This window comes from Capricornis sumatraensis, chromosome 3 (assembly GCF_032405125.1).
Source record: "Capricornis sumatraensis isolate serow.1 chromosome 3, serow.2, whole genome shotgun sequence".
NCBI lineage: Eukaryota > Metazoa > Chordata > Mammalia > Artiodactyla > Bovidae > Capricornis > Capricornis sumatraensis.
In genome coordinates, this window is record NC_091071.1 from 6639745 (window position 1) to 6665204 (window position 25460).

General features: G+C 58.3%; 3 protein-coding genes across 3 annotated transcripts; 1 reads left to right on the forward strand and 2 right to left on the reverse strand.

The window, feature by feature from the left end:
* Positions 1–220: 220 nt before the first annotated feature.
* AP1S1 (adaptor related protein complex 1 subunit sigma 1) lies at positions 221–6844 on the forward strand. The gene is made up of 5 exons (XM_068968805.1): positions 221–290; positions 2365–2543; positions 3373–3481; positions 4717–4854; positions 6179–6844. The coding sequence occupies exons 1-5, from the start codon at positions 288–290 to the stop codon at positions 6224–6226; spliced, it is 477 nt and encodes a 158-aa protein (XP_068824906.1). The 5' UTR covers positions 221–287; the 3' UTR covers positions 6227–6844.
* A 1523-nt stretch (positions 6845–8367) lies between these two features.
* VGF (VGF nerve growth factor inducible) lies at positions 8368–10227 on the reverse strand. Its single transcript, XM_068967090.1, has one exon. It carries the CDS (start codon positions 10225–10227, stop codon positions 8368–8370), a length of 1860 nt encoding a protein of 619 aa, XP_068823191.1.
* A 7760-nt stretch (positions 10228–17987) lies between these two features.
* NAT16 (N-acetyltransferase 16 (putative)) lies at positions 17988–20670 on the reverse strand. Its single transcript, XM_068967573.1, is given in 10 exon segments — positions 17988–18126; positions 18128–18267; positions 18269–18478; positions 19119–19298; positions 19300–19362; positions 19487–19709; positions 20090–20140; positions 20173–20216; positions 20417–20484; positions 20571–20670. Coding segments are annotated over 10 exon segments (1218 nt in total).
* Positions 20671–25460: the final 4790 nt, after the last annotated feature.

Genomic DNA, 25460 nt, shown 5'->3' on the forward strand with positions numbered 1-25460 from the left:
TCTTCCAACCAGTCCACAAGACAGCCTTGTTACCATGACGACAGGGCTACTCAAAGCTGAAGTCAAAGACCTGGTTGCCATGGCCACCGCTTCTCCGCCTCCGGCCCCGCCCGCGCGCCTCGCAGCGTCGGCGCCTGCGCAGTACGCAGCGTATTGGTTCCCGGCGCCCTGGCGGACGGGGCGGGGCTTCAAGCGAGAGGGAGGGAAGGAGGCGAAAGGGTAAGAAAGGGAGTGGAGCTGGCGCCTACGGTGGCCGAAGAGGGACGCGCAGGGCCGGAGGCTGCAGGATGGTAGGCTGTGCGAAGAGGGAGGGGAGGGGGGACCGAGGGGCGTGGGCTGCACCTGCAGGGGTCCTTGGGGGCTGCCCTCTGTGTGAGCCGCTCTTTTCCCTCCTCCAGTTCTCAGAGGCCCTCACTTACCTGGGCGGGTGGGGGAGCCGGCCTCGGAAGGAAGAGCAGCTGGAAATCGCTTTCGGGAGAAGCGGCGGGGAGTGGGCGCATTTGTAGGGCCAGAGGGAGGTGACTAGGGGGCGGCGGGACCGTCCGGAGCTAGGGGGAGCGCACGGGTCGCGATCTCAGGGGTCCGAATCACTGCCGCAGGGAACTCGCGCGAGGAACGGGGGTCTGGGGCCTGCTGGCGGACGGAGGCGGCAGGGGTCGCCTGTCTCCGAGACCCTCTGTCCACGTGCAGCCCAGAGTGGAGCGGCGGCAGGCGGAAAGGGCGGTGTGTGGGAGGGGATCGTTCAGGGTGCGAGGAATAGACGTCCTGCCTCGGTTTGTCGTCCTGCCCACCTGGAGGCGGGGATGAGGTGGGGGAAGCCAGGTGGGCTCGAGTTTTGTTCTCTGGGACCCAGGCTTTGGCTTCCCGGCTCCGGGGCTCTTGGCTCTCCGCCTCTCTACCCTATCCTCTTTCCAGAACGCAGGCCTTCCGTCTTCCTGCTCCCTGGCCCACCCTCCCATCCTAGCCTCCCTTGCACCACTCTTTTGCCCTCCGGCCACGCTAGCAGCGCTTCCCTTTCCCCGATAGCAGAAAATACAGTTCTCTTGAATTCTGATCTGTAGCCGTCTAGACTAGTAGTGTTCCACACACCCAGGACTCCAGCCCTGGTGGCATACACGGAGAGACGAGCGACAGGGGAGGGAGATCACTCCAGGATGTGGCCTGGAGCCCCTACCCCCGTGGAAATGGGAAACTGGGGGTGCACGGGGTAGTGAGAGTGAGAGCTCGGCACGTCTCCCCGCTCCACCTCCTTGTGCTTGTTCCAGGAACATTCCCTAGGCGAGCCGCCCAGAATGGCTGGGTCCAAACTGAAGAACTGAAAGGGAAATTGATCACCTGATATCTGGGGAGGTGTGGGCATGCTAGGGAGGCACCCTAAAAGGAAGAAAAAAGGAATACCTCTGGCTATATGCCTGGATGGCTGAGTAGAGTGGAGGGGGGTGGAATCTAGGGGGTCCTGGTGTCATGTCATGGACTTCCCTGGTAGCTCAGACGGTAAAGTGTCTGTCTACAATGCGGGAAACCTGGGTTCGATCCCTGGGTCGGGAAGATTCCCTGGAGAAGGAAATGGCAACCCACTCCAGTACTCTTGCCTAGAAAATCCCATGGACGGAGGAGCCTGGTGTCCATAGGGTCGCAAAGAGTCAGACAGGACTGAGCGACTTCACTTGGTATCATGTGCTAACATAAAGGATACCGCTGGGCATAGGAATGGAGGGCAGTGTGTTGGGGACATTGGCTAGGGTGTATGGCTAGGATGGGGCAGAGGGCTGAAGTAGCTTCTTGGGGAAAGAAAATACCTGATTTTAGGATGGTGGTGGATAGAAAGCAGGAAAGAAAGCAAACATCTCTTTGCCATCAACTTAGGGGCTGCTCGTCACTGTGCTAGCATTTTACCCACCTTTGGAAACCAGGTTTAGGAAACAGTAAGTCAGGAAATAATAATAATGACATCCAAGGTGTTATAGTGCTTGCTTCGTGCCAGGCGCTATTTCCTATGTCAGTTCCACCTAACAACTCTGTAAGGGAGGTACTTTTATTATTTCCACCTGCCACACGGGGGAACTGAAGCCCAGAGAAATGAAGTAATGCCCAGGGCAAATTTCTCAACTAGTAGAGCCAGGATTCGAACCCACACGACAGACTCAGAAGCGCTGACGCCCCCTCCAAGGAAGGTGCTTGCTAATGGGAATACCCAGTTGACCAGAAGGGCTGATGTTTTGAAGAAAGTAGGGTCTGTGAGGAGAAAAGAGTTGAATGGGAGGAGTTTGGGACTGTGTGGTTTTGGAGGAAACAAGCTCAGAGAATCAAAGCTCTAAACCTCGGCTCTGACTCCTCCTTCCTCTCCCTACCCTCCACCCCCAGATGCGATTCATGCTGCTGTTCAGCCGGCAGGGGAAGCTGCGGCTGCAAAAATGGTACCTGGCCACCTCAGACAAGGAGCGGAAGAAGATGGTTCGGGAGCTTATGCAGGTGGTTCTGGCTCGCAAGCCCAAGATGTGCAGCTTCCTGGAGTGGAGGGACCTCAAAGTTGTCTACAAGAGGTGACTCCTCACCTACTTTCAGACCTGCCTGGATCCTGCCTGATTGGGGTCTGGAATGGGTTCACCTGGCTGGGAAATAGGCAGTCCCTTAGTCTGGCAGAGGTTCCCTGGTGGCTCAGACGGTAAAGAATCTGCCTGCAATGCAGGAGACCTGGGTTCTATCCCTAGGTTGGGAAGATCCGCGGGAGAAGGGAATACTTATCCGCCCCAGTATTCTTTCCTGGAGAATCCCATGGAAAGAGGAGCCTGGCAAGCTACAGTCCAAAGAGTGGCTAACACTAACTAACTAGGTCTGGGAGAGCTGAGAGCTAAGGACATCTGGAAGGCAGTGATGAACTCCAGCCAGCCTTTACTTTCCAAATTCACCTTGAAGAGAGTCTTGTTCCCTCTTGGTTTTGCTCAAGCCTGGTGCCTACTTCACGCACCTACCTCTGTCCCAAAGGCCCGACCTTATTGATTGCACACATCCATTGCAGCCTCACTGAGCAGTCGTAGACCCTGGGCCACTTTCCCAATACACACACCCCCAGACACACAAACCCTTTGTGGTTCCATCCTCCTCAGCAGGTGAATTTGTTGGCTCAGGTTTTTGCTGAGTCAAACTGAATGGGTCAGAGGGAAAGAGCTTGTTTCTTTGCCTGTGTTTATGAGAGGCACTAAGAGACACAGTGAGTGACGTTTTCTTACCCTGGAGCCACCCCACCTGTGTCTAGTAAGGACACAGATCAGGAATGGGGGAAATGGGAGGTTCGGGCACAGAATGCCTGGGTCCCGAAGCAGCCCCGGCAGCACTCCCAGCCATCCATCCCTCCGGTGTCCCCGTCCTCAGATACGCCAGCCTCTACTTCTGCTGTGCCATCGAGGGCCAAGACAATGAGCTCATCACGCTGGAGCTGATCCACCGATACGTGGAGCTCCTGGACAAATACTTTGGCAGCGTAAGTCTCTCCACCCACCCCAGTTTCCGCGCTCGGCAATCCTCTTTTTCTACCAGACTCGGACCCTTCCAGTCTCTGTCCTGACTCAGGAAAGGGGAAGTTGGAACAGTGAGAACAGTAATTAATCTCCCTCTTTAAGCCTTAAGCCTATTAGCCATGCGTCTTAATCAGGCCCCCATGGGAGAAGGGTGGGAACCAGAATCTGCCACTTAATCAATCCATCTAGAGCTCAGCTCAAACTTCCCACACAAGGACAGAGGTCATGTTCAGATAGTATCAGTGGTTCCTGACCTTGACTTTGCTTTGGAGACTTCTGGGTAGTTTTTTTTAAACAATAGCGATGCCTGGGAATCACCCCTAGAGATTCTGAATGAACTGATCTGGGCTACAGCCTGGGCACTGGCAGTGAGCTCATATCTTAGATGGGGAATAGTAATAACTCCATAATTTGTGTTTCACTTAACAGTTTACAAAGAGCTTTCAGGTTCTCCTGTTTGCTTCTCATTCCATGAGTAGGTGTTGGTGTCTCCATTTTTGGAAGAGAAAACGGACTCAAGAGAAGTTAAATGGCATGTTGAGTTAGCTGGTTTCCTTCCAGGCTTTCCTGGCTTGGTGATAAAGAATCCGCCTGCCAGTGCAATAGACGTGGGTTCGATCTCTGGGTTGGAAAGATCCCCTGGAGAAAGAAATGGCAACCCACTCCAGTATTCTTGCCTGGGAAGTTGCACGGACAGAGGAGCCTGGCGGGCTACAGTATATGGGGTCACAAAAGAGTCGGACACGACTTAGCAACTAAAACAAGAGTTAGCTGGTTAGTGTCAGAGTGTGGCCTAGAATTGAGGCCGTTACTCTGTGATCCAGAGTCTCCTTCCCTGCGCTGTCACCGCACCTGGGGGTGCAGGGAGTGGGGTGGGGATGGGCGGGGAGGCCGACCCGACCTCTGGTAGGATTTGTGTCATAGATTTAGGGGAGAAGGCAACAGGCGGCAGAGTCAAGGGTAGACTTGAGCAACTAATATCTCGATCACAGAGGAAGAGAAAGGGAGAAGGAAAAGCCGAACCCAGGATGAAAGCCTAGGGGTCAGGAGGACATAGACCTGGGGCAAGAACCCCAGGTGGAGAGTGGTCATGAAGGCCACGGAGCCAAGGTGGGGAAAGAGCTGGGGAGGCTGGGGCGCAGGCAGCGGGGGAGAACGCACCTTGACCCTTACCTCTGCCTCCTCCCCCGCCCTCCAGGTTTGCGAGCTGGACATCATCTTCAACTTTGAGAAGGCCTACTTCATCTTGGATGAGTTTCTGATGGGGGGAGACGTCCAGGACACCTCCAAGAAGAGTGTGCTGAAGGCCATCGAGCAGGCGGACCTACTGCAGGAGGTACGGGTCCGGGACAGTGAGGAGGAGGAAGAGGACCGTGGCCGAGGGCACCCTCCCTACCCTGGACCCTTCACCTGTGGACCCCAGCTGCCCCCTTCCCGCCGCTACCGAAACAGCCCCCCTCCCTGTGGCGTCTGGCCCCCACGCTGCCAGGTTGGCCAGCTGGGCCTCAAGCCCTGACTGCTCAGGATAGGAGGTAGTTGGGGGCCAGACAGCCCGCCGGGACCAAGTGCTCCCCCTCCTTCTCCCGAGACCCAGAGTGTCTCATCCCAGCCAGATCGCTTTTGTCCCGTGCTTCTCTTGGTGTTTAGGGTTGCCCGGAGAATTGGAGAAGGGGCACACAATAGGTCATTCTTTTTCTTCCCTGGTGTCTTCCCTTTTTTAAAAACACACACACATACTCAAAGCCTCTGCTGCTGAGAAGCAGAGTTTTGCCCTGGGGATTTCAGGGTTTGGGTGGAGGGCACCTGGTTGTTGGTTCTCTCTTCTGTCCGACACCCCCGCCCTCACCCCATTGCTGCCTGCCCCCTCTCTGCTGTGCCACTGCTGAGCCTTGGTGCAAGGAGATGAGTCACCGGAACCTGCAGTGATGAGCAAGCCGGCCTGAGCTGGCTCTGAGGAGGGGGAGAGGGGGGTGCTCATCCGTGCAGCAGGAGGAAGGGTAAAATCTGACTGGCTACCTCACTGGTCTAGTCCCCCATCACACACACACACACACACACACACACCCCATCACACACACACACACCCCATCACACACACACCATCACACACACACACACACACACACGTGCCCTGGCACCTGCACACCCACCCTGTTACTAGTGCTCTGCTCAGACCCTTATGACTCATCTCTCTGCAGTCTGGTCCACTTTCCTTGGGGACCTGACGCCAACTTCTTACTGCCTCCCTCGACTCTGGAGGAAAAAAACAAAAAGGTCCCACCCAACCATCTGCCACCTCCAGCCCTGGGAAAGCAGGTTTCCCAGCTCCCAAGCCCCCATTTTACTCCCTTCCCTTCAGCTAATAAGGTCGAGCCCCCTGCTCACCGAGCTCCCAGCTTTGGGTTCTCTGGGTGGTGGTGGACTCGGTTTGGTTGCCTCAGTTGGCTCTACAGGGTGGCCTCAGGAGGCTGGGCAGCTCCCCTGAAGGGTCCCCAGCCGTTCCAGCCTTGGGCTTACTTGGGCTTCTCTCTCCCCTCTCCCCCGTGTCTCTGTGTCCACCCCCCTGCCCCGGTCTGCCCTCGTGATTGCTGCCCACCCATCCCCTCAACCTCACCCCGTCTCTCCTGGTGTCTCCCCACCACCCTCTGTCTCTGCCCTAGGAGGATGAGTCGCCACGCAGTGTGCTGGAGGAGATGGGTCTGGCATAGCCCTCGCCCTGGGGCCGAGTGGAGATGTGGGGGTCTGGTGGAGAGGTGGGGCGTTGGTGGCCCTTTCGCTCTTGGTGGGGCCCAGCTGCGCCTGCTCTGCTGCCTCACCTTTTTCTGCAGTGAGCTGTGGGCTCAGGAGCCTCAAGCATTCCCTCCTTCTTCTCCCTACCTCCTGTTTCCCCTTTTCTCACTGAAGGGTTTAAGGAGCTAGGAGGCAGGAAAATGTGACCAAGTCGGGGGTGCTATTTGGCTTCCATTCCCTGCCTTTGAAGAACCAGTGTCACCCCAAACTTCCCCCCCTCCTTATAACTGTAAATATATAAATATGTCAGGTTAAAGGGAAAAGGTTTTCAGGGCTCTTCTCTTCTCCCTGCCCCATAACCTACCTCCAGCCCTCCCCGCAGCCAGCCGGGGGCGGCCTCTCTGCCTGGGAGGGGGACTTCTGTGTCTCCAGAGGGAAGTACTTTTCCCTCATCTGCCCCTCCCCTTCCTTCTTGGCTGCAGTGGGGCCTCTGTCCAGTGCCCGGGGAGGAACAGCATAGTTAATTTTTTTCTAACCTTGCTACTTTGAGGGAAGGGAGGGCTGGGGGGAGGGCAGGCTTTACAGGAGACTGGGCCCTGTCCCTCCTTCACTCTTAAATTCTGGGTGAGGCAGGAGCTAAGGGGGTGGGGTGGGGAAAGTGTCTGATTCTTTTTCCTTCTCTGAAATAAAAGGAAAAGCATTTCTGGACTTTGGCTTGCTTAGGCTCTGTGAAGGAAGGCAGGGCTGCTGGAATCAGTGAGGACAGAAACAGAACCCTGCCCATTCCATTCCACTCTTCCCTGGAACTAGGATTGCCAGATATAGGGGAAAAAAAAAAAAAGAGGACACCCAGTTCAATTTCTTATAATAATGAATAATGCCTTTTTAGGATAAGTGTGTCCTGTGCAGGGCTTCCCTGCTGGCTCAGTGGTGAAGAATCCGCCTGCTAATGCAGGAGACTCAGGTTCAATCCCTGAGTCAGGAAGATCCCCTGGAGAAGGGAATGGCTCCCCACTCCAGAATTCTTGCCTGGGAAACACCATGGACAGAGGATCCTGGCGGGCTACAGTCCACAGTTTTGCCAAAGAATCACACACGACTGAGGATGCATGTATATGCTTAAAAAAGGTTTGACAAGCGGCTAAAACCAGGATGTTTTTTTAGCTGCCAATACCTCCCCATAGGAAGTGTTGATCATGTGAACTAGGTAGGACCAGGGAATTTAGGGAGCAGTTAAGGAAGGTGGGTGGGCAAGGTGGAGCAGGGGTGCTGGGGAGCCACCCATACTGCCTAGGTGGCCCTGAGATGGTCCAAAGATCTCAACTAGGTGGCCCAGAGCTGCAGTTCCTTATTCACTCTGCATCTCTCTGCCCAGGACGTGGGGTCTTGTGACTAATGGTCAAGCTGGTAGTGGAACTTACCGCTTTCTAAAGGATGTGAACCCATTCTACCGCCGCCCCTCAGATTCGGTTGAAAGAGGTTCTATCACTCAACCCTCGCTTTTGAGCAGGAGGTGGCAGGCGCTTCCCTCACCGCCCCTTGGGAAGGACCACAGAGGCCCAAGGGGACGGGTGAATAACCGAGAACAAAGTCCTAATAAAATAGTCACTTTTATTTCTTAGCAAAACTATTTCCTCCGTGAGGGGTATTTACAACAGAGCAGGGAAAGAAGGGGTAAATTCACAGCGATCCAGAGAGGGCAGAGTGGCTCTTGGGAGGCCCAAAGGGCGGGAGACAAGACGTTTCACACAGTTAACTGGAAATGCTTTTTCCGGTTTCAGATCGGGACATCCCGAGAGAGGGACTAGGTGGGGACTGGGTCCCTCATGAGGAGTCGGGGGGGGGAGTGTGGGGGGCAGGGAACTCGCACAAACTACCCGCCTGCCTGTGCTGGCCCCGAGATCCCCGCGAGCGAGTTTGAGGATTTTGGGCTTCCCACCAGCGAAGACGTCTTGACGGGTCTGGGCGCAGCGCGGGGGCGGGGCGGCCCGCGCGCGGAGGGGGAGCAGGGGCGGGGCTGAGTGGCGGCCGAGGGCGGGGCCGGGCGCATGCAAACACCGAGGGGTAAAGGGGCGACACGGAGGCGGGCGCGCGGGGGCGGGGCCGGGGCCGGGGCGCGTCACGGGCGCCGGAGCAGCACGTGCTCGATGTAATTCTCCAGCTCCTCCTGCTCCTGCAGCCGGCGCTCCTCGGCCTCCGCCTCCTCCTGCGCACGCCGCGCCTGGGCCTCCCGGTCGGGATAGTGGCGCGAAAGCGACAGGGCGTGGTGGTAGTGGCGGCGGCGCGAGGCGGCTGGCGGCTGCAGCGTCCGCGGCCGGATGTAGTTGGGGAAAGGGTGGTAGGGCCCCGGGGAAAACACCTCGTCCTCCTCCCGATCCCACGGCGGAAGCACCTCGTTCCAGTCGGGCAGCTCTTCCCGGGCGGGGGCGGGGGCGGGGGGCGGGGGCTGCGGGGAGCGGGCGTGAGTAGGGGCCGGAGCGGCCCGGGGGGGCGGCACAGGCTCGGGAGGGGCGTTCTTCTTCCGCTTCCGCTTCTCTTCCACCTCCTCGATGATGCTGACCACATCGTCCGCGGGCAGGTGGAGTTTGGTGGACAGCTCAATGAGGCTATCGATCGTCTGCGGGTCCATCTCTTCGTCGTCGTCCTCGTCCTCCGCCCCGCCCTCCTCTGCCCCCTCGGCCTCCTTTCGCCGATGGCCGGGCGTCTCCTCCTGGGAGCGCTTGTCTTCGGCTCCGGCTTCGCCGTCCTCCTCCTCGGCGAACAGGAGCGCGTTCTGTCGCGCCCTCTCCGCCTCCTCCGCCTCCGCCTCCGCCTCCGCAGCCTCCTCGTCCTCCTCCCCCACCCTCTCCTCCCCGCCGCGTCTCTCCTGCTCCGCCTCCTCTTGCTGCCTCGCTGTCTCTCGCCCGCCCCCCTCCTCCTCTTGCAGCCCCCGACCCCCCAGGCCGCGCTGCCGAGCCCCGCCCTGCAGCAAATACTGGAGCAGCAGGTCAGAGGCGAGGTCGGCCAGCCGCTCTTCCTGCGCCGCCGCCTGCCGGGTGGCCTCCGCCTGCCGCCGCCCGGCTTCTACCTGCGCCAGCCCTTGCTGTAGAAGGCGCTCCCCCGCCTCAGTGCCGCCCAGGAGGGAGGTCTCCGGCCGGCGCGCCTTGGGAAAGGGAGCGGCCAGGCCTTGGTACGCCTTGGACAAGGGTGCCAATGCCTCACCTAGGTGTGTTTTGGGGGAGGACCCTCCTTCCCCGAACTGATGGGCTTCGGGAAGGGGTCCGCTCTCTGGCACACGCGCCTGGAATTGCGGGGGAGCAGGGGGCGGCAGGGGCGCGCGCTCCGGGACGCGCGCCTGGAACTCTCCCCAGGAAGCGCGCCACACGCGCTCCGGCCCGGGGCTCTCCAGGTTGACTCGGGTCAGCGTGTGCGTGCGGGTTTCCGTCTCTGCTGCTGCCGTCTCTTGCTGGCGTTTGGCGCTGCTCGGACTGAAATCTCTCAGCTCCTGAAGCAGGGAAGCTAGCGCCTCGAGCTCCTCCGAGGGATCGGCCGCCTCGGCACCATTCTCCTGAGTCTGAGGGCGAGGAGGGGCCGCGGGCGCCTGGGTCTCTGGCGCTGGGAGACTGTGGGTCTGGCTGCGCACGGTCTCGGTCAGCAGAGATTCTGCTGTTTCTTCCTCTGGCCGCTGCTGGGAGCCTCCGGGCGCCGGGGGCGAGGCCGGGCGGTCGAGTGCCTGCAGCAGCACCGCGGCCAGCGCCCGGGGATCCACGCCCTGGAAAAGCTCTCCCTCGTCCTGCGGCTCTGAATTTCGAGCGGCTCGGACCTCTGGGGCGCTAACATCCTTCGGCCCGAGCACTGCGTCCCCAGCTACCGGCTCTTTATGCTCAGGGCTGGGAGGAGGTGGCTGAGCCTCAGGGTGCCCGGGGGGCGCTGCTCCCAACCCCTTGATCAGTAGGAGCAGGCAGAAGAGGACAGTAGCCGGCAACCTGAGCGATTTCATGACCGAAGGACTGCCGGAGACTGTAGGGGGGGGGGGGGAAGAAGGGACCAAAGAAAGAGAGGGTTTCTGTAAGAATTTTTCCGCTTTCTGATTTTATATCCCCTTCCCCTATATTTAATCAGGAAATCCGGGGCTTCCCTTGTCTCCCTAACCTTACCCGGAAAAGGGACGTTTAGGAGCAAAGGAGGACGATGTTGTGCCGATCTCTGGAATCGTGTAAATGGGGAAACGTCTGCAACCCTTGCTTCCCCAGTGCCTCCTCGCCCCCTTCCCTGAGCCATCTCACTGCCAGCGCCCACATACTAAGCAGCAAGGATGCAGGGGGGAAAAAATCTGCTCCCTCCCCGGATGGTGCGTGGGCGACTTCAGCAGCAAGAGAAAAGCGGCGACTCCCCCATTTACAGGGACCCTTCCCGGGGGCTCCCCGCTGTGTTTTCAACACTCCCATCTGTGGGGAGAGAGAACCCTCCCTTCACGCCCACGACTGCCGAGGGTTTGAGGGACGGACAGCAGAGTATTTACCAGCTGGTGCCACGACGCGGGAGGTGGAGAAGAGGGTCGGGGCGGGGTGGGGACAGGGGAAGATCGGGATGAGTCCGCCTCGGCTCCGAGCGGTGGCTAGGGTACGAGAGATGGTCGAGGTCTGGCGTCCAGTGCGCTGGGCTCAGCTGGGTCCGCGCGGCTCCGGGAGACTCGCTCGCTCAGGCTTCAGCACGCTGGACAGCGCCCGCGCCGCCACCGCCTTATAAAGAGGAGCCCGTGAAGTCACGTGGGAATCGCCCCGCCCCATTGACGTCAATGTTCATTCATGGGGAAGCGGGCGGGCGCCTAGAGGCGGGAGGACGCCCAACGATTGGAGGATACGTGCCTCTCCCGGCCCGCGCCTGCGCGCTGCGGGCCTCGGTTGGAGGGGCGTGCGCTAGCCTAGCACAGGGGAAATGAATGAATGAAGGAATGAATGAATGAAATGCTGAGGCGGGCGGGGTAGGGGGCTATGAATGAATGAAGGAGGGACGAGGAGAAAAGGATGAATGAATGAATGGAAGAATGAATGGAAGGGTGAATGCAGAGCCGCTGCAAGGCGGGAGGGTGGGTTACAGAGCAACCTGCAGCGGCGGGAACCCGGCGAGTGGAATAGGGTGGGGGCACTCCCAGAGTCTGACTGAGCCCCAGTAGGAGATCCATACTGGGAAGGGGGAAGATAAGACTCCAAAACTGAGGAGGGAGCCAGACACCCCGTCTCCTGACTGCAGGGTCCATGGGAAACACGCCCAAGGACGGCGTGAACCTGAGAGGAGGGATGGTTCTGCGCGCCTGCGGGCGCTGTCCGCGGATCTGCGGTGCGGGGTGCGTGCCCTGGGCTGGGGCACATGGGTGGATCTTGCGGTTTGAGTGATCTGGATGGAAAGGATCCGAGTTGGAAGAGACAGGGGAAAGATTGAGGATATGTGTGCCTCTGTGTCGTGTCTGTCCGTGGTCGGTGCGTGTCTGGAGAAAAAGGTGTGTCTGTCTTTCTGTCCAATTGACTCTGTAGAATACATTGGCGCCCCCGCTGTGCCCTTTTTCAGACCACCTCTCCTCACCACCTTCCTGCTTCTTCCCCTCCCGCTGCTACCCCCCAAAGGACGTTTGGAGGACGAGAGCAGACCTGGTGGGGAGGGGGTTGTGCAGGTTGCGGGGGTGACTCAGTTCAATCTCTCTTCTTTGCTTAAAGGGAAGATGTGAACGCGATGCGGGTGGGGGGTGGAGGGTGGGTTCAAAAGCAACGTCAGAGATCACCCTTCTCTGCCACCAGACCCCTCTTCCGAATCTCCTGTCAAAGGGGTTGGGGCTGGGGGCTTGGATAGTTAGAGGTTCCGGGCGGGGGGGGGGGGGACGGTGGGGGGGGAGATGACGCACAGATTGCGCAAAGAGAATCCATCAGCGAGCCGGGTCCAGTGAAGGGAGACCAGCCATAGGCGGGGGTGCGGGGGGCGGGGGGGGCGGAAATGAGGAGGGGGCAGGGAGAGGGGAGGGAGGCGAGGGGAGCAGCCACTGCAGGAATGAAGGGGAGGGAGGGAGCTGGAGGGGGGCTGCGGTGCAGGCAGAGAGCTGTGCGGGGGTGTAGGCAGGGAGAGCGGGGGGTGGAACGACACATGCCAGACACACAAGAACTGCGGACACAGGGCTGCCCGTGGGCACATGTAGGGCACCCTCGCCCTAAGACTCTGGAAACCAGGATTGGGGCTGCCTGCCAGGAGCTCAGAGACTCTTTCAGAGCCAGTCCTCACCCCCTTTCTCATCTTCCTAGTATTGACCCTCATCCTCTCCTCTCTCTCTCTCTCTCTCACACACACACACACACTCACGTGCTTTCCCTCTATAGCCAGCAGTGGCTTCTCGGGTCCATCACTGGCTCCACTTTCCCAGAAGAAAGCCCATCAGCTCTGCGGGGAAAAAGGTGGGGAGGAGTAGAGACAGAGGAAAGAGAAGAGATGGGGGCAGGAGAGGGAGGCAGGGAGGCAGGCATCTGGAACAGGTAGAAGGATCAGGCTAAAGGAAAAAAAAAAAAAGGAGAACCAAGGTGATTGTGAAGATGCCAAAGAAAGGAGGGAGAGAAGGGGGCAGCAGACCTGAGAATGGGCTTCATCCCCCTCCCCCCAAACCATCTAGGGCCTCCCCCTACCCCTATGGGTTCCCCTCATTCCTCTCCCTCTCCATCCCACCTCCCCTTTATCCTCCCTGCCTGGTTCCTGAGAGCAGTGGAATGGGGAGGGGGGGTCACGTTACCTTCCTGAGGAGGATGAATCAGAGAGAGATGGCTCAGACATCTGGTGGGGGGAGGGGAAGCCATCCAAGAGAGAAGGAAAGAGGGAGGGAGGCAAGGGGGACAGAGCGAGAGGCTGATGGGGCTAAGAGACCAAGTATGAGATGAAGGAGCCAGGCATCTAGAGAAACTGTGTTCCCGCGGGCTTGTGTATGTGCACGTACATATGTACGCATTGTGTTTGTGTGTATAGAGATTAATGAAACAGGGGTGGAAAGAAAGGGAATGGGGAGGCCAGTTATGTATTTAATCAGATAGAGGATGGATAGGCATGGGAGCGTTCCAATTTAAATACGTAAATTTTCTCTTTCAACCTGTGGGGCTGTGTTTTTGCCTGTTTCCAGGTGTCTGTGTGTAACTATTAGTGTTTGTGGGTCCTGATTCCTCTGAGTGCCTGTATACCTGTGCGGTTGGGAGTCTGAGTGAATCCACTCTGGGCATCTGCTGGTGTCTGAAAAGCATCATGTGGCTTGGTGCATCAACAATGTGTGTGTACCCCTGTGTCTTTGTGCATTTCTCTGGATCCTTCCGTGCTTATTCATATATGCTGTTATGTGACTTCTACGTGCCTTTGATCTTTCCCACCTCTCCCCCACATTTACCTTCATCTCTAAATTTCTGTGCAGGAAAGTCTCAGTGTCTTGGCCACTCTTCTGCAGCCCCCAAGTTCAAGCTTTTCCCCTTGTGTTTTTTTTTTTTTTAAGCGTATTCCCTCCTTCCTTCATTCATTCTCCTCCAACCCTTCCTTCCTCCACTCAGCCCAGAAGTCCAGGGGAGCTTCTCAGAAATCGACATCCCAAGAGTCTCAGTCATTATGGCATGGGGGAGGGGACAGTGAGGTAGAAGGCAAGGCAGCAGTGTTGGTGATTCCACCATCTAGGATACGTCTGCATGGGCTCTGAATCTCCGGGTCTGACTGTGCCTCTCTCCATCCCAGTTCCCTGCCTGGGGTCAGTTCATTCACACACACCCCACCTCTCAAAGATGTGCTGTGCCTTTCACATCCTACTGTCTCTAGGGGCTTCTGGAAAAGAGCTGGACTAGGGACAGGTTCCTGGAATTGGAGAGAGGAGGGAGATGGCAGGAAAGAAGGAGAAATGAGACAGAGCTGGAAAAGGCAAAGCTGAGACGGGGAGTAGGAGGAGATCCCTGTTTGCTCTGAGATACTTGTACAAATCCATCTCTATGTCTTTGTTTCTGAATCTCTCATACTCTCCAGGAGGGTGCTAAGAGAAGATGGGGTCCAACCAAGTAGAGATCCAAGCTGAAGGTTTGGAAAACCAAGGAAGAGGGACAGAGCACTGGGTCTTTTCCCTGAGAAGGTTTGGGAAAGAAGAGGGTAGGGGGTTGGGTCCCCCTCCCCACCTTGCAGCTCACTCCCCTCTCTTCTTCCCTTCCCCCCAACCGGTGACTCACCTCTGCAGCCTTTAATGCGTCAGCGATGGAGGGGGGGGGGACTTGCAGAGAGGGGCACTTTATGAGGGAGGCTGGGGTCTTCACTTTGAATTGAAAGAAGGTGCTTAAGAACCCCCTGGAAATGACCCCATTAGAATGCATCATTGCCTATCCCCTGCCCACCACAGTTCAGGAGGGTTTGGAGTCCTGGGAAGGGGACTGAAAGAGGGCTAGGGGCTACTGGTGGGTCTGGGAAGGATGAATAATAGAAAGGGGGTCCTCACCCTGATTTTTAATCCCAGGGTCCTATTACCTCATACCCCCACCCACTCCTGGGTGGGGGAGGGGAGACCCAGCAAGACGGAGGAGGGCAAAGCCGCAGAGATGAGTCACCAAGACAGGAAAAGAGAGAGAGGAAAAGAGACAGAGATGAGGAGAGACACAAAGAGAGACAGCTACTGGAAAGACTGAGAAAGGAAGACACACACATACACCCCCCCATCACACCATGAAGATGGTATCCACAAACTAACAAGAGAAAGGAGACTGTGCATTTCCATAATCCTGAGCCAGACTTCTCCAACATCCACTTGCCACACACACCACTATCATTCACAGTTACACTGATATCCTGAGACACACCCTCTTACACAAACACAATGTCACACCTAGTCTAGCAGAGTCACCCAGACACATGGTGAAGATGTAACCAAGACAGTGGAATGGAGGTTCAGGTTGAGAGCCCTCGATTTCTTTTACACGGGATGATGGGAGGAGGTAAAAGCCCTAAAGGGATATAACTTCAAAAACCCAAGACTCACAGGCTATGCCTTGCACACGCAACAATACAGAGTCCCTCACCTCCCCATGCACACATACATGGTAACCTATCAAGAACCCTCCTTATCAAGAAGCCACTTGAAGTGCCTGGTTCTGGGGTACTCCAGGCATGTAGCCCCGAATACATCCCACCCAGACACCCCCTGACTCGTACACACATGTACAGAAACACAGACACACAAAGACGCCCATGGACACACTCACACGGACGGAAACCACCTTGCGCTCGCTGCCTCGCCCGCGTCCGCGCAGGTCCTGGCGCCCCCGCGTGGTACTTTTCGGGATCGCAGTCCCCGCCGCCCCGGAGCCGAGCTCCTGCGGGGCGGCGCCCAGGCTCCCTCCACCTCTTGCCCCTCCGGTGCGGTGCCCACCCAGGAATCGGGAGAAGAGGAGCGCACTGGCCACGAGAGAGCCGACAGCTGGGTGTTAGACCCCTGAGTCGTGGGGATGAGGCAGGCTGGTTCCGGATGCCACGGGGAACTTGCGAGAAGAGCAAGAATTTGAAACAGCAGTGGGCCACCCCTCCCCGCCACGCCGGCCAACACGCACACACCCGCCCCCGGCCCAGGGGAAAGCGAGGCCCGGGGCCGGTTCAGGCGCCGCGCCGCTGCCCGCCTCTCTTCTGAGCAATCACTTCTCTCTGCCGCTTGGCTGGGGTGGGGGTGGGGGCGCGCCACGGCCAGCAGCCCTCCCCAGCTCCCCTCCAGGAAGTCATTAGCCCGGTTGCCACAGGGCTTAGAGATCCTCCCTAATACCGGCTGCTGGGGAAGTGTGGGAGGACAATGCATCTCAGCCCTCCCCACTGACAAGAAGTGAAACAGACACAGAAGGGGGGCTAAGGGGCCCGTTTTATTGCAACACAGCCATGGTTGAAGTGGCAGGGAGGCTCGGCAGCTCGACCAGGCACAGGAAGCAACCAAGCAAGTCAGGGCAGCACAGCCGAAACGGGGGAAAGTGGGGGAACAGAGGCTGTCCCCTTGGCCCACCCCCGTGCACCCCCTGTCGCCCTCCGCTGTTCACGTCTTTGATTCCACCACCCCCCACCCCCACCCCGCCGTGCCGGCTCTCAATGACTCCCTTTGGACAATGACTGTCCATTGTCCAATAGGAAGCTCCAGCTACAGTGAGGTTCTGACCTGTGCTCTGGTCTGGGGACACCTGGTTTCTAGTCCTTGCCAGGCTCCCAGCTATTGTGAGCCACTTGGAAGTCACTCGGGTCTTTCGGAGCCTCCGTGTCCTCCCTCTGCGGGAGACGTCAGGATCCCGTGGTGGAGACAGCGCTGTGCAAATGCAGCTGTTACTACTTGCATTTAAATAGGAGACTGTCAAAGTCCACAGAAAGCGTTAAGAGGATGGGAGGGGTGTCCAGAAATATCTGGAGGTGGGGGTTCCAGTTGTGCTAGAAGGCAGCCCGGCTAGAAGGACGAGATAGCCTCGCACCAGGCTCTGGGACCTGCCCTCCGCTATACCATACTCCCCACCCGGGACTCTCTGATTCACAGGCCTGGTTCAGGCTCCCAGTTGGTGGCATAGGGAAGGGAGCCAGCAAAATCCTGCAAAGCTGGGGGAAACCCCAGTCAGGGGAGGCAGCCTCAGAAAGGTGCATTGCCAGAGCATAAGCAGGGGCCAGATGGAGGTGGAGCATTATAAATGTATTTCCTTTACAGAGTCTTTCTCCATATTACACACAGAGGGTGAGGAAGGGTTCATGGGGAACGGGAATGGCGGGGCGGGGGGGGGGGCGTGGGGTGGGGGGAGGTGCAGGTAAATGAGAAATGGAGAACTAAGAGAGGTCCAGGCACAGGAGGCTAAGACTGGGCGAGGGAGGAGCGCGAGGCAAGCTCTGAGGGCCTGAGAAAAATGGGGAGGAAGAAAAATAGTATGAATTGGGCGGTTGAGCTGTCGGCTGGGCGCTGGGCGTTGCGCGCACTTCTACCAGCTTCCCTCCAAGAGGGGGCAGAAGGAATAAGCCGGAAAGAGCAAAGTACATTCCTAGGCCGGGGCACCGACTGGGAAAGGCTCTGAAGTTGTGAAGGAACTCATTCTTTGGCTGGGAAAGAGGATGGGTGGACAGTAACAGTAAGTGGCTCCCCCAAACTCGGCGGTTCAGATCAGGTGTGGGCAACTGCATTTGGGGGCGCTAGAGTCCAGATGGCAGAGAGGTAAGGGGAAAAGGGAAGGGAGGAACAGGCCGCGGGTAAGTGTAGGCGTCAGAGAGAGGAAAAATTGATGCTTTTGAACTGTGGTGTCGGAGAAGACTCCTGAGAGTCCCTTGGACTGCAAGGAGATCCAACCAGTCAATCCTAAAGGAAATTAATCTTGAATGTTCATTGGAAGGACTGATGCTGAAGCTGAAGCTCCAATACTTTGGCCACCTGATGCACAGGGCCGACTCACTGGAGAAGACCCTGATTCTGGGAAGATTGAAGGTAGGAGGAGAAGGGGACGACAGAGGACGTGATGGTTGGACGGCAAAACCGACTCACTGGACATGAATATGAGCAAGCTTGGGGAGATGGACAGGGAAGCCTGGCGAGCTGCAGCCCATGGGGTCGCCAAAGGTCGGACACGACTGAGCGACTGAACAACAGATTGAGGACCAAGAGCAGGGCGGAACTTGAAAACAGTAGGGGCAGGGCTTGGGCGGGGGGCAGGGATCCGCGGAAGGAGGTGGGTCTAAAGTGCACCTTCTCTCCTCTCCAACTCGACTGGAGAGGCCTTAGTTGTCGGCTTCCAGCAAGTACTGTTCAGTATAACCCTTGACCAGCGCGAGCCCCCAGCGAGCCTGGTGGAAGTCAGCCACCTGTGACCACAACTGGGGCGCCGGGCAGAGCTGGCACATGATGCTGAGGCTGAAATGGGCTCTGGAGCTGCAGATGCTACAGAAGCTGGCTCCGCCTTTGCGCACCGTCGCTGCTGAAGGCGTCGATGCGGAGGTAGCGCCACGTGCTGTCGCCGCGGAGAGGGATGCGCAAAGGGCGCGTGCACAGCGTGAGCACCGCGCGGGCGCGCGCGGCTGTCCACCCGCCACTCCAGGCTTTTGGCCGCCAGGAGGCGCAGGTTACTCTCACTCGGCCAGTAGGGCGGCCACTCCTGGGATGGTTTCTCCTGTTGCGCTGCAAGGAGGGCGACAGCAGGAGGGAGGCGTGCCAGGTCGCCGCCAGCCTTCCATACGGCCTCCCCGGGCAGCTGCGAGAAGACGCCGGAGGCCTAGCAGCGCCTACGAGTTGAATTGGACCAAAAGGATGCCCTGCGTGGGGGCACGAGCGAGCACGGCTCTGGGCGGCGGGAGAGCTGAGAGCCTGGCGCCTCTTGGCATCTTCACTTCCACAGTCACACCCATGGGCTCCCATCTGGGTCCCGGGGGAGGGCCGACGGTGCGAGGCTGGGTGGGGTAAGGTATGTGAGAGCATGGAGGAACCAGGGGCAAGGCCTCCGAATACCTGGCTCCCCGAGGGGAACTGGTGATGTGGGCCTCAACAGTGGAATCAGGGAAAGCTGATCGCAGGAGGCCCCTGATCGCGGTAGGACGGGGGAGGCGGAGGTAAAGGACAAAGGCTCAGATTAGGATGCTTCGGTCCCTAGACCGAGGCGGGACCCATGGAGGGGAGGCAGGGTCACGAAGCCTGGACGCCTGGGCTCCAGCCTCCCAGGGTAAGGATCAAGGGTTTAAAGACTGGAAGTGGAAGCTGTTTGATTTTCCCTGGGCAGCAAGGCCTGGGTAAGGACTGGGATTCCCAGGGCAGGGCTCATAGGCGCCTCCACTGGGCAGAGCGGGCCGCGAAAGAAAGGCGGCGGCAGGCTGCAGGAGAGGGGACAAAGCCCGGAGGCCCCTGAGGAGAGGCCCGGCGCCCCGAGCTCCTTTGTTCTGCTTGGTGATTAGGCGGAATTTCTTCAGCTCCTGGGGCCCCAACTGATCGCCCCTGGTGAGTCGTGCCACTTTGATCCCCCGGGTGCTGTCCCTTACCAGCTGCGAACAGAAGTGCTCTAGCAGCCGGGCCACCCTCTTGCCGCGCTCCGGGGACGCCACTGCGCAGTCCCTCCTCCAGCGCCGTCTCCCCGACGTCGATCTCGTGTACCGACTCCCTCTCGATCTGCGACCGAGGCCATTGTGTGTGTGGGGGGGTTGCTCTCCGACGGGGCTCTCCGTTCAAAGGACTCGCCTCTTCTCACAAGCTGAGCACTCCGTCGTCATTCCCCCGGGGCGCCAGGCCAGACCTGTGACCTGCCCAAGGAGCTCTCCTCAGCACCCGGGTCTCGGATTCGAGAGCCTGCAGAAAGATCATTCCCGGGCGTCTCTTTCACCGCTTGAGATGCTCCAGACCCCTGCCCGTTCGCCACGCCCCCTCGCATTGGCTCCACCCCGGCGCTTGCCACGCCCCGCTGCCTCAGCCCCGCCCCCAGCCCATCTCTGAGCCAGCCCTGTATCCAGGCTCTCTTGCTGGGAGAGTTCAGTCTACTTAGGGGTCCGGACCCCATTTTGGCTGCTTCCATCCCCAGACTCCTCCTTCTTGACTGCTCCCCTTTTTGTGTGTTCTTACCTCCAGAAATTCCTCAAAAGAATCCTAAAATACTGAAGCTGTCATCCTTCTCTCGGGTTCTTCCGCCGTTCCAAGCTCTACACACCCCCCACCCACCGTCACTGACCAGGCCCCTGGATTCACACGCCCTACTCTTTGGTTCCAAAAGCCGATTCTATTTCCTCAGCAAACGGTCCAGGGCCGAGGAGAGGCTCCATTCGTCCTCTCCCAAGACCCATGCACCCAAATCCCTTTTCACCCGCCTCCCGAACCCTCGGCTCTCACAGGTTCCTCCTAGAGCCAGCTGTGGAAGCGGCTGGGAAGGTAGTCAAGGTCACCGTCGATGCCCCCCCCCCACCCCGCCCCCAACACATACAGACACCCGAGATGGCCAACACCTCTTCAAATTCCCTTTCTGTGGCCACTCCGTGGTGGTTCAGAGGTTAAAGCATCTGCCTCCAGTGCGGGAGACACGGGTTCGATCCCTGGGTCGGGAAGATCCCCTGGAGAAGGAAATGGTAACCCACCCCAGTATTCTTGCCTGGAGAATTCCATGGATGTAGAAGCCTGGTAGGCTCCAGTCCACAGGGTCGCAAAGAGTCAGACACGACTGAGCGAAATTCCTCATGAAGTCCAAAGGGCCAGCCTCGGCCTCATTCCCCGATCCAGAACTGGGCTTGGACCCAGGGACTTGGCCTTGGCCTCAGGTCCTGACTCAGTCCCTAGCCTGGGAGCTTGAACTCAGCCTCAAGCCCTGATCTGGGACTGGACTCGGCCCTGGCCTCCTGGGATCTCTGAGCATACCTCTGCATCTGGCTCCATGTCTTTTTCGGGCTTAGAAACCTCTGAGGTGGCTCCATCACTGCTGGCTCCCAGCGTCATGCATGATCCTGCAGACAAGAGAGAACCCAGTGCGGGGGTCAGAGCCCCCCCCCGCCCCGGTTCCACAGCAGGCCCCCTCCATGCGATCCACACAAGCCCTTCCTACTCAAACACCCCTTCTCTTCTCACAGACCCTGGGAATAGAGGGCCGGCAGCTCCCCTCCCACCACCAGCTCCTAGAGCGCCCAGTCTTGCGTTGTTCCACCCTCTGGGACGCTCTTCACACACTCAGGACCCCCTGAATTCCTTCATCCCTGGTCACCCTGGTCACCCCCAGAACTGAGATTAAGAACAGAAGGCCCCTGGGGGATAACAGAGGGACCCCACCCCCCTTCAAGGGCCACACCACCTCTCCGCAGAACACAGGTGAAGAAATTCCCGTCACCCCCACTCCCTCCAGGGCTCCTCCCAGCTGGCAGAAAGAGGGGAAGGAGAGGGTTCAACTGCCCCGACTCCCCCTGCTGCTCATTCCAGAACAAAGAGTGGGGGTGTAGACATCAGATCTCTCCATATCGCTGCCCCAGTGCCCCCCGCCCCACATATTCAAACATAAACTAAGGAGTGGACAGATGGACAGTTCTATTAGAAAATGTCAAGCTGTTCCTCTCAGGGTAATCAAAACCGCCCTTTCCTTCCTCTTTGAGGCTGTTCCCTCCTTTTCCAGAGGGAGACTTGGCTCCATTCCAGGGCTAGGTGATTATTTTGAAGAGAGCTCTGTTGGAGCTTCAGCAAACAAATATCCGCCAAGATTACCTATGCCCTCTCCCCACTGACTTCACCTCTAGAGATGCAGTCCCTTTCCTTCTCTCTCTCTTCTTTTTTGGAAATTTCTTCCTGTGATCCTTGCTTCATGTCCCACTCAGGCTGCCCCTGCTCTTCCCATTCCTCCAAGTCTCCTTGTTGGGTCAGTACCTTGTGTATCTGCTACGCCTTTGGCATCCAATTCTTCTTCCCCTCTCCTGCTCAGGGGCAGGGCCAAAGAGAAAGCTCCCTGCCCAAGGCCAGATGACTCCTCATTGCTAGACCTCTCTTCTCCAGACCAACAAAATAAGCCAATCAAATCCCCTCCTCTCTCTTTCAGCCAGGTAGAATTGTTCCCTCGTGTAACCTACATAAGCCTCAGTAACCAACATCCCAGGGGACACACATGCCAGCTACTTTGTGGGGGGCAATATTAATTTGAGATTGAGAGAATGAATACAAGGATGATAAGGAAAATGCTGCCCCCTTTCCTGGAACCTGGCCCAGGGGGTGCTTGAACTACATCTCACATAGTGCCCTGGGGCACAGGGCTGCCTCAGCCTTATAGAACATGACATGGGTTTGGGAGATGGGACCAGCAAGGGCAGCAAGGGGTGGCTTAAGGATGATTTCCTGGTGGCTCAGCTGGTAAAGAATCCGCCTGCAATTCAGGAGACCTGGGTTTGATCCTTGGGTTGGGAAGATCCCCTGCGGTTACCCACTCCAGGTATTCTGGCCTGGAGAATTCCCTGGACTGCATAGTCCATGGGGTCACAAAGAGGTGGACATGACTGAGCAACTTTCACTTTCAGTTTAGTTTCCATATCGCAAATATGGCTTATGTAAACACAATGTGCTTCCTATACCAGCAAGTTTCAAACAAGGGCTCCATCTCCTTTTTTTTTTTTCTTTCAGTCTAATGTTGATGCTCAAGGCTCTGCAATGTAAGCTAGGGTGTGGTCAGATAGCTCAGCCCAGTATCATAAAAGGGGGAGGGGAAGCACAGGCTCAGAGGATCTTAGGATCTTAGGGCCATCAGGGACCATCTGGCTCCATCCTTTCATGGAGATAAAATCAATCGAGGCCCAAGATGGTTAAGATCTTGCCTAAGGTGACTCAGCTTGGGCAAAGCCAGGCAAAAAGTTCCATTTTCCTGGCTCTGAGGCCAGTGGGGAGATCTCTGACCCCAGCCTGAAGAGCAAGGATAGGAAAGACTGGGTCCTTGGCAGGAGTCAAATGTTCCAAGTGCTAAGGGCTAAGCTGACTCAGAACGAGAGATGAGCTTGCGAGAGGAACCCTCACTGCCATCTCTACACTGTCAGCAATTTCTATGCCAAAAATGAGATCAATCAGACTCCTCATGCCAGGCTCTAGGAATGACGGGTCCCAGAGATGAGTAGGTTAGCTTGAGGCTCCCATTTGGATTTCCAGACAACCTCACCAGCAGTTCCTGAATCCCTGGAAGATACAAGCTGGCAATTCAGTGATAACTCCAACAATTCTCCACTGCTGCCCAAAGCGGGCAGAATGTGAGCCTCCTGAAGACTGCCGCACATGCAACTGGACGTTGGTTTCCCTCTCTCTTCCAAGATGGGGAGACTGTTTCCAAAGAGGGGGTCTACATCTCAGATACGGACATGTACAAGGGGAGGGGATTCCCAGGGCCACAGGGAAGGAGAGGGAGCCTGCCCAGCCACCCTGCTTCTTTTCTCCCCAGCACTCTCTACTCCTATTCCCTTGCAGGAGATGGAGAGGTTCCAAGGTCCGTAAGCCTTGGGGGAGGTGGGTGCTGCGGTCAAAGTGCGTTAGGGAGTCCAGGCCAAGCCAAAACAACCAGCTGGCCCCCACAACCCTTGTTACACACTCTGATCCATTCCCACCCTCCAACCTGGCTCCTTGAATTATAACTTCCATTAGGTGTGGAGTCAGAGGCGGAGGCAGCCCTATACCCCAGGGCACTATGGGAGATGTAGTCCAAGCACCCCCGGGGCCAGGTTCCAGGAAAGGGGGCAGCATTTTCCTTATCATCCTTGTATCCATTCTCTCAGTCTCATAGATATGAATGATCCACACTGGTGAGAGGATAACTGTAGTCATCCCTGGGCATGCCAGGAGCCCAATCCCCTCTCCCCTCCTCCCTCACCCCGCACACCTGAAATATTAATGCCGCTGAGGTCGCAGCTTCTCTGAGCTGGAAGACAAACGGAGAGAGGAAAGGCAGGGACAAAGAGACGGCGGCTACACGAAGCGCCCAAAGGAAAGAGAGACAAGGATCAGAATTGAGCCAGAAAGGAGACAAAGGCCATCAAGAGAGGATCTGGGGGGCACGGATAATGAGTCACAGACAAGACACCTGGTGATTCAGAGCCCAGTAGACGCAAAAAGAAAACAAACAAACAAACAAACAAACAAACCTTCCTAGCTTGCACCCCCTCCCCAAGGAGATCAGAAATAGAAAGCAGACTGACACACCCCCTTCTCCCAGCGGGTGTGTGGTGGGGAAAGGGGTCAAGTAAGAGGTGACAAGGTGAAGTGGGGGCAGAGGCAGGGGATGAGGAAGACCGTGGAGCTGGGGAGGGGGGGTGCCCGGGGCCCCAGAGGGCCAGAATCATGGAGAGGGGGTGCTGTACTGGAGGGTCGTCCCGGTCTGTTGGGGAAGCAGGAGGCAGGGAGATCCCAAAGGAAGCTACTTGGCAAGGGCACCCCCCCCCGACACTGCCAGACTCTGGGGAACGGTAGGAGCCAAATGATGATGGGGTGAAGGAGGGAAGGCGCCTCTGAACATCTGAACAAAGTCGGGTCTCAAGTTACTATCATCCCCGGGACTGGCAGGGGTTGGGCAGTAGGGGGCGCGGCGGCCTGCTTCTCCTGGGGGGGCGTGGCCTTCCGCTGCCCCCATCCCGCGGGGGAGGAGCACGCCAGCCTCCCGCCCCCAGGCCCCGCGGCATCCCCCTACCTCTCCCGAGCTAGGGCCAGGGCCGGGGTGCTGAGAAGCCGATCGAGGCCGGCCGCAAAGAGAGGGGTCCCCTCGGAGCTCCGAGGGTCAAGTTCCGATGAGGCGCGGGCGCGCCGTCCGGTCCCGACTCGGAGTTCTGATAGAAGGCGGGGTCAGCACCGCCGCTCAGACCGGCTCGCGGGCTCGGGTTCCCAGCGCTTCGCGATTCGGGCGGTGCGAGTGGCACCCGCCGCTACGCTCCGGCTCGGCCCCGGCGGCGGCGCTCGGAGGGGCGGAGACCCCAGCGATGCGAAGGAAACCCGGCGCGGATCTGGAGCGGACTGTGCTGCGGCCGGGGGCTGGCTGGGGCGCGGGGCAGGAGATGGGGTGGCGGGGCGCGGGGGAAAGCGGAGCTGCCCTGGGCGGTGAGGTGGGCGCAGCTGGGTGGCCTCTAGCGTTGCAGATGGGGCCCCCTCCCCTTGTCCCCGGTGGGGAGCGGGACTGAGGGTGGGGAGGTGTCTTGAGTTTTGGTGGAGTGGAGTGACAGAGTTATCGCATCGTGCCCGCAGCATCTTTAAGTTCGGTCCCGGGAGTTCGCCCCGCCGCTCAAGTTCCCCTTCTCCAGGGCCCCCAGCAAAGTCAGCCAGGCTCTGCGGTCTCTGGCCGCCAGATTAGTAAGAGCAGCTGGAAAGGGGACACGGAGCCGAACACCCTGCCCGGGTCGGAGAAACCGACAGGGGAAACGGGAAACCCAAGACGGTTGGGAAGGGAGCAGACCCCAAGAGGCAGAAGCGGGACACTGAAAGGAGCAGAGCGAGGCCTGCTCTGGGCCAGATGACCCCCGCGCCCCGGGGTCGCCGAGCAGCCTCGCCCAGCTCCCCTCAGCCGCGGGCATCTCACCCGCCGTCAGGCCGCAAGGCCCCCACGGGGCAGCACGAGTGCACGGGGCCGTACACCTGTGGACTTCCAGGGACACCTGTGGGCATCCGAGTACACGAACACAGACCTCTGTGTGCACGGCCGGGCTCCTGTGCTGACCCCAGTGGGTGGAAGGAAGGGCCCAGCGAGCCGATCGGAACTGGAGGGACTGCAGGGCCGCCTCTGACTCTAACAA